Here is an 8,869-nt window from a genome sequence, read left to right on the forward strand (position 1 = left end):
TCCCATAGGAACAGGTGTTAACCAGATGGACATGTACACCTTGTGTCCACGACTTGTTCAGCTGGCTAGTACATACTCCCATAGGAACAGGTGTTAACCAGATGGACATGTACACCTTGTGTCCACGGCTTGTTCAGCTGGCTAGTACATACTCCCATAGGAACAGGTGTTAACCAGATGGACATGTACACCTTGTGTCCACGGCTTGTTCAGCTGGCTTCAATGAATTACCTAAGGCATTGGACAGTGATGGTATATTAACCTTCACACTCACTGTTGCATAGAAGTTCATACCACGTGAAAAACATGAGTACATGTATTTATCGTCTAATGAAGAAAAGTAGCTTTTTGTTGTGTTGTTGCTTACTGTTCAAGTTACACGTGAGATATTTAAGAAAATAATTCGACAAAACAAAAATATTCTGAATGTTGGAAAAGTTTTTTTCTTTGATGGAATTCGGATAACATAGTTATGAACAAAATTTTTGTGACGATCGGTAAAGAAAAGAATGTGCAGAGCAATTTCTATCAAACTCTATTTATGGTAAAAGTGACCTAGTTTTTGACCGTAGAGGGTCCAAAAACGAACTTGTACAAGAAGTGATGTTTGAGAACACTTGTGAAAATTTCGTAAAAATAGGAAAAGAAATCAAATGTATGGAGCGGTGACGCCGTTTTGGACACGTACATCGTGTACGAACGTGCGGAATGGTCCCTATATACTGTCGATCTCTCGTCGTGCAATGGTATTAACACACAAACCGCAACACAATGACATTTATATTCAATTTAATTATCATGTCAAATTCAAGTACATTATATTTCTGTCTGACTTCACAAATGAAATACGCTTGTAGATTCCTTTGTTAGTGTATGTGCCGCATCTTCTAAGATTTAACTTCCGGCTCAAATAAGTTGTTGCACTAAACAACCATACGTATCTTAGTGGATTTCAGCGTCACACTTTTTAGATTTATACTGAACAACTGTGTGGTGGCCATAATGTTCTTGTCCACTGGTTAAAATGACATTGCGACCAGCACTCTTTAATCAAATAAGTGCAAGGAACGATGACGTCATCAATTTATCTCCAGGTCGAGTTTCTTCTTGCGAGCCCGTTTTCTCACGATGACGTCAAATACAATAAGAAGAACAATAGCCACGAAAGACGAGGCTCCCATGACGTGGAACGAGAAGTGAAATGTATTGGTGACGTCACGAAAATAGCCTGAAATGGATTGTGTACACATATAGTGTGACGTGATACACACATTTTAGTATGACGTTTAAATATCAAGCTCGTTATGGTTGTTAAATTTCGCGGGGGTAATACTTTGCGATTTTGGGTCCGGAAGTTATTCGCGAATCACAATTTCGAGCTATTATTCATTTATTTTTATTTTAACAGTTAACTTTTTTTATATAGTGTACTTTTTTCCAAAACGATGTTTTGACCTAGTAGCTACATCTCAACTGATTCCACGGACTTGTGCAGCGTGGATGTTATAGCGACGATCTCAAAATATTCACGAGGGTTTTAATTTTGCGAATTTTAACACGTTCGTGAAATTCGCCAAATCAAATCCCTCGTGAATGTTAGCAACTATATAGTACTAGCGAAATATTGACTCTGAGTAATTAACTAGAAAACGGTTGACATGGGCGTTATATGAACAATGTGACGTCACTGTACCAACGACACTTTTTGATATACATGTACTTGAGTTTGTCTAGCAGAACAATAATAGAGGGAAAATATAATGAAGTATTTATAACACTTACGTTTGATAATTTATGATGTCAAAATAATAAATTATAATGAACTTCCTTAAAGATGGTTCAATGATAGTTTATTAGAAAGGCCTAGTTCAGATCCTAATACAAAACAAAAGTTAAATATAAACAAGTTGGATGCAGTTTAACTACTTATATCATAATGAATCACTTTCTACAACAATCTTCTCTGTCTTACCTAAGACTGGTAGAGCGAGACCATTAAACAGACAAACACAGATGATGAATACGGCCATGGCACTTCGGTAACGCTTCATTCCAACAATCTCTATCATCATTGGCGGGAATAAGGCGGCTATCATGCCAGCGGTAGAGCCAAATATGGCGACAAACACGACCAGACGCCAAAACGAGGTGTAATATACAGTAAACTGTAGTACAACGCCAACCACGATCTAAATGGAAACCAATACTACGATTTAAGACACGAATGGTTTAGATATACTTACCCACCCAAGACTATTATAGATCATTGCACAGAGTTAATGCTACATATAGGTTAGTTATTACCAGTTACTTACCACTTTGTTTGTAATATTTCGTATTACATTAAATGCAAATAAGAAATTATCTTTCGTCATCTTGTACAAAGAATGCTATTATGAATCATGTAATATGTACTCATATAACATATAGGCATTATTGCATTTGAAAAAGAAAATAATGAAAACTGAAATATTACCGCTGTGAACCGCATATCGCAATGTGTTCATGGTACAGTAAAACCCCGTTATACTGTCACTGTTGTCAAGTTAAATATTGGCGTAAGTTTGGCGTCATACGTACGGCAGTTTGTAAAGAAAAAGGGAACATTGGAACACGTTGGCGATTAGCCAGTTTGCAATGAAAATAAGGTGATAAATTGGGTTAGAATCTCTACAAATATCAACATAATCCAAAGTATGATATATTGTGTGCTGACGTGCAGAGCGGAACTGGTCACAAAGCGTGCTAATCACGATGATCTGACCCAGTGTTTGCTATAAAAAATCGCAATGGCTTTGAAACCACGAATAAACCCCTTCGTTATAATGGACGAGAAACTAGATATGTCGTAAAATAAATACAATCGACTTAGAGTATCAGTTTTTGCTTTGTGAAATATAAACTGCGAATCATCTTCATTTCGCAAATACACGAAACGGTCGAGCTTGCAACGAATTTCAACAAAAGGTTTAGAAATTACAATTCTTGTCTTTTTTTAAATCTGACTACTATCCGTCTGAGATTCAATCTCATGCCCAAAATAAACAGAAATTTTCAAATATTAAAAAGAAATAACAAAAAAAGAGAGAGAGAGATAAATGCTAGCACAGGATCGAGAGACAAATTAAGCCAGGTTATCAAACATTATAATTATAGGTACACTTTAGTGTACGATATTTTAATGCCATGGACCTTACTAGCGATACAATAACAGCCTTGGTAGGGTAGACTTTGAAATCAATTCGGTTTGTCTCCATTCAGTATATGATTTGAGTGCCTGTTTATATCCAAAGAGATCATAATTCATGGTATTAATATTCGCGGGGTATTTATTTTCGCGCAATCTTTGATGACCGGGAAAACAGTCAAAATAAACACCCCGCGAATAATATCATTTTTACAGTATGTACGACTAGATGACTCACCTGTGAGAGAATGACTACCCAGTGCGGAGTGATCGATGACAGATCTGCCAGATATCCTGCAAGGATACGTCCAACGAAGTCCGTTACACTCATTATCGAAACGATGATAGCAATACGTTGATCATCAATACCAATATCTCGGGCGTAGGTCGGAATATAAATGTGGGCACACATAATGGCTACATTTCCAAAACAATAAATAGTCAGAAACAGAATAAAAAGGACATTTTTCATCAAAGTACAATCAATTTTGTTTTTACATTTCACCAAGAAGCTTGTTTCAGTTTTGAAGTGTTCTCCGTCCATCGCTATGATACGGTGATCTATTCTCCCCGGAAGACTAGATACAGAACTTGATGCTAAATCGCCATTACTTAAGTAGCGCACAATACTGGATCGCGATATTTTGTCAACGATATCATTCGTATCGTTTGCATCATGTGGACTGTGCTGTTTTGCTCTTTTTGTCGAAATTAAAGGATACAAATTATTAGAATCCCCTAAACAGTCGTTCGGGGGGGTTTCTTTGGCATTGTTTTCGTTGGTGGGACTCTCCTTTTCAACATATTCACTTCCCTGTGTTGATTTCTGTGGAATATTTCTAGTGTAGAATTCGGTCGGACGAAGCAATGCTGCAGCCACCAAAGAGTTCAAAGTTATTCCAGCAGTGATTATAGGCCCTCCACGTAGACCATATTTGTCAAATACATACCGATATAGTGGCGGCATAATGATACCTCCGAGAGAATTTCCGGATATAAATATTGCATTCGCAAGGCCTTTTTTCTTGTCAAAATATTCGCCGATAAGCATGAAGATCGGTGGATTGTGCAACGCATTCCCTGTACCTAAAACAAACCAACAACAACGACCTAGTGAACCGAGTAAACCGGCATCTGTGGAACTCCAACACAAGGCATACTCAATGGAAATAGGATAATAGTCTGATTGAAATAGGTAGAGATGAATGAGTCACATGCGATGCACCTTTAAAAGACAAGTAAGCCAAACATGAATTACACTGTATCATATAGCTGTTTCGTCCTTCTAGGATTCGTCAGTGATGCTAGGGGCCAGACAATTAGGAATCCAACTTGTCTAAACCACTGTACAAACAGGGGACAGGTTCGTAAAACACTAAACCACTGCACAAACAGGGGACAGATTCGTAAAACCCTAAACCACTGTATAAACAGGGGACAGGTTCATAAATCCCTGTACACACAGGGGACAGGTTCGTAAAACCCTGAACCACTGTACTAACAGGGGACAGGTTCGTAAAACACTAAACCCCTGTACAAACAGGGGACAGATTCGTAAAAACACTGTATAAACAGGGGACAGGTTCATAAATCCCTGTACACACAGGGGACAGGTTCGTAAAACCCTGAACCACTGTACAAACAGGGGACAGGTTAGTAAACCCCTGAACCACTGTACAAACAGGGGACAGGTTTGTAAAACACTAAAACACTGTACAAACAGGGGACAGGTTCATAAAACCCTGTACATACAGGGGACAGGTTCGTAAAACCCTGAACCACTGTACAAGCAGGGGACAGGTTAGTAAAACCCTGAACCACTGTACAAACAGGGGACAGGCTCGTAAAACACTAAACCACTGTACAAACAGGAGACAGGTTCATAAAACCCTGTATAAACAGGGGACAGGTTCGTAAAACCCTAAACCACTGTACAAACAGGGGACAGATTCGTAAAAACACTGTATAAACAGGGGACAGGTTCATAAAACCCTGTACATACAGGGGACAGGTTCGTAAAACCCTGAACCACTGTACTAACAGGGGACAGGTTCGTAAAACACTAAACCACTGTACAAAAAGGGGACAGGTTCGTAAAACACTAAACCACTGTACAAAAAGGGGACAGGTTCGTAAAACACTAAACCCCTGTACAAACAGGGGACAGATTCGTAAAAACACTGTATAAACAGGGGACAGGTTCATAAAACCCTGTACATACAGGGGACAGGTTCGTAAAACCCTGAACCACTGTACAAGCAGGGGACAGGTTAGTAAAACCCTGAACCACTGTACAAACAGGGGACAGGCTCGTAAAACACTAAACCACTGTACAAACCGGGGACAGGTCCGTAAAAACACTGTATAAACAGGGGACAGGTTCGTAAAACCCTGTATAAACAGGGGACTTAAAAACACTGTACAAACAGGGGACAGGTTCGGAAAACACTAAACCACTGTACAAACAGGGGAAAGGTTCGTAAAACCCTAAACCACTGTACAAACAGGGAACAGGTTCGTAAAACACTAAACCACTGCACAAACAGGGGACAGATTCGTAAAACCCTAAACCACTGTATAAACAGGGGACAGGTTCATAAAACCCTGTACATACAGGGGACAGGTTCGTAAAACCCTGAACCACTGTACTAACAGGGGACAGGTTCGTAAAACACTAAAACACTGTACAAACAGGGGAAATGTTCGTAAAACACTAAACCACTGTACAAAAAGGGGACAGGTTCGTAAAACACTAAACCACTGTACAAAAAGGGGACAGGTTCGTAAAACACTAAACCCCTGTACAAACAGGGGACAGGTTCGTAAAACAATAAACCACTGTACAAACAGGGGACAGGCTCGTAAAACACTAAACCACTGTACAAACAGGCGACAGGTTAGTAAAACACTAAACCACTGTACAAACAGGGGACAGGTCCGTAAAAACACTGTATAAACAGGGGACAGGTTCATAAAACCCTGTACATACAGGGGACAGGTTCGTAAAACCCTGAACCACTGTACAAACAGGGCACAGGTTCGTAAAAAAACTGTACAAACAGGGCACAGGTTCGTAAAAACACTGGACAAACAGGGGACAGTTTCGGAAAACCCTAAAACGCTGTACAAACAGTGGCCAGGTTCGTTAAAACATTGTACAAACGGGGGACAGGTCTGTAAAAACACTAAACCACCGTACAAACAGAGGACATGTTCGTAAAAACAGTTTACAAAGAAGGGACAGGTTCAGAAAACCCTAAAACACTGTACAAACAGGGGACAGGTTCGGAAAACCCTAAAACACTGTACAAACAGTGGACAGGTTCGTTAAAACACTGTACAAACAGGGGACAGGTTCGTAAAACACTAAACCACTGTACAAACAGGGGACAGGTTCGTAAAACCTCTGTACAAACAGAGGACAGGTCCGTAAACACTAAACCACTGTACAAACAGAGGACAGGTTCGTAAAACACTAAACCACTGTACAAACAGGGGACAGGTTCGTAAAACACTAAAACACTGTACAAACAGGGGACAGGTTCGTAAAACACTAAAACACTGTACAAACAGGGAACAGGTTCGTAAAACACTAAACCACTGTACAAACAGAGGACAGGTCCGTAAAACACTAAACCACTGTACAAACAGTGGACAGGTTCGTAAAAACACTGTACAAACAGGGGACAGGTTCGTAAAACCCTAAACCACTGTACAAACAGGGCACAGGTTCGTAAAAACACTGTATAAACAGGGGACAGGTTCGTAAAACCCTAAACCACTGTACAAACAGGGAACAGGTTCGTAAAACACTAAACCACTGTACAAACAGTGGACAGGATCGTAAAAACACTGTACAAACAGGGGACAGGTTCGCAAAACCCTAAACCACTGTACAAACAGGGGACAGGTTTGTAAAACACTAAAACACTGTACAAACAGGGGACAGGTTCGGAAAATACTAAAACACTGTGCAAACAGGGGACAGGTTCGTAAAACCCTAAACCACTGTACAAACAGGGGACAGGTTCGTAAAACCCTGAACCACTGTACAAACAGGGGACAGGTTCGTAAAATACTAAAACACTGTGCAAACAGGGGACAGGTTCGTAAAACACTAAAACACTGTACAAACTGGGGACAGGTTCGTAAAACACTAAACCACTGTACAAACAGGGGACAGGTTCGTAAAACACTAAACCACTGTACAAACAGTGGACAGGTTCGTAAAAACACTGTACAAACAGGGGACAGGTTCGCAAAACCCTCAACCACTGTACAAACAGAGGACAGGATCGTAAAACACTAAACCACTGTACAAACAGGGGACAGCTTCATAAAACCCTGTACAAACAGGGGAATGGTTCGTAAAACCCTAAAACACTGTACAAACATGGGACAGGAACGTAAAAACACTCTACAAACAGAGGACAGGTCCGTAAAAACCAGTGATTTTACGGACCTGTCCCCTGTTTGTGCAGGTTTTTACGAACCTGTCCCCTGTACCTGTCCCCTGTTTGTTCAGTGGTTTAGTGTTTTAGGAGCCTGTCCCCTGTTTGTAGAACCTGTCCCCTGTTTCTACACTTGTGTAGTATTTTACGAACTTGTCCCCTGTTTGTACAGTTTTTTTACGGACCTGTCCTCTGTTTGTACCGTGGTTTAGGGTTTTACGTACCTGTCCCTTGTTTGTACAGTGTTTTTAAGTCCCCTGTTTATACAGGGTTTTACGAACCTGTGCCCTGTTTGTTCAGTGGATTAATGTTTTACGGACCTGTCCCCTGTTTTACAGTGTTTTAGGGTTTTACGAACCATTCCCCTGTTTGTACAGGGTTTTACGACCCTGCCCCCTGTCTGTACAGGGTTTTACGACCCTGTCCCCTGTGTGTACAGTGTTTTTACGGACCTGTCCTCTGTTTGTACAGTGGTTTAGTGTTTTACGTACCTGTCCCCTGTTTGTACAGTGGTTTAGTGTTTTACGGACCTGTCCCCTGTTTGTACAGTGGTTTAGTGTTTTACGAACCTGTGCCCTGTTTGTACAGTGGTTTAGTGTTTTACGAAACTGTCCTCTGTTTGTACAGTGGTTTAGTGTTTTACGAAGCTGTCCCCTGTTTGTACAGTGTTTTTACAAACAGGGGACAGGTTCGTAAAACACTAAAACACTGTACAAACAGGGGAAAGGTTCGTAAAACCCTAAACCACTGTACAAACAGGGGACAGGTCCTTAAAAAAACTAAAACACTGTACAAACAGGGGACAGGTTCGTAAAACACTAAACCACTGTACAAACAGTGGACAGGTCCGTAAAAACATTGTACAAACAGGGGACAGGTCTGTAAAAACACTAAACCACTGTACAAACAGGGGACAGGTCCTTAAAAAAACTAAAACACTGTACAAACAGGGGACAGGTTCGTAAAAACACTAAACCACTGTACAAACAGGAGACAGGTTCGTAAAACACTAAAACACTGTACAAACAGGGGACAGGTTCGTAAAACACTAAAACACTGTACAAACAGGGGACAGGTTCGTAAAACACAAAACCACTGTACAAACAGGGGACAGGTTCGTAAAACCCTAAACCACTGTACAAACAGGGGACAGGTTCGTAAAAACACTCTACAATCAGAGGACAGGTGGTTCGTAAAACCCTAAACCACTGTACAAACAGGGGACAGGTTC

General features: G+C 40.5%; 1 protein-coding gene across 2 annotated transcripts in view; it reads right to left on the bottom strand.

The window, feature by feature from the left end:
* Positions 1 to 783: 783 nt before the first annotated feature.
* LOC110464265 (monocarboxylate transporter 5-like) overlaps positions 784 to 8,869 on the bottom strand; it is a 22,903-nt gene continuing 14,817 nt past the window's right edge. For both annotated transcript variants that reach the window (XM_021519376.1, XM_021519375.1), the window contains exons 5-7: positions 3,426 to 4,273; positions 1,973 to 2,189; positions 784 to 1,228 (exon numbers count right to left, since the gene is read on the bottom strand). In XM_021519376.1, the coding sequence (XP_021375051.1) occupies positions 1,080 to 1,228; positions 1,973 to 2,189; positions 3,426 to 4,273 (1,214 nt within the window). In that variant the 3' untranslated portion in view covers positions 784 to 1,079. The remainder of the gene's footprint in view (positions 1,229 to 1,972; positions 2,190 to 3,425; positions 4,274 to 8,869) is intronic.

This window comes from Mizuhopecten yessoensis, unplaced genomic scaffold (assembly GCF_002113885.1).
Source record: "Mizuhopecten yessoensis strain PY_sf001 unplaced genomic scaffold, ASM211388v2 scaffold10977, whole genome shotgun sequence".
Classification (NCBI taxonomy): domain Eukaryota; kingdom Metazoa; phylum Mollusca; class Bivalvia; order Pectinida; family Pectinidae; genus Mizuhopecten; species Mizuhopecten yessoensis.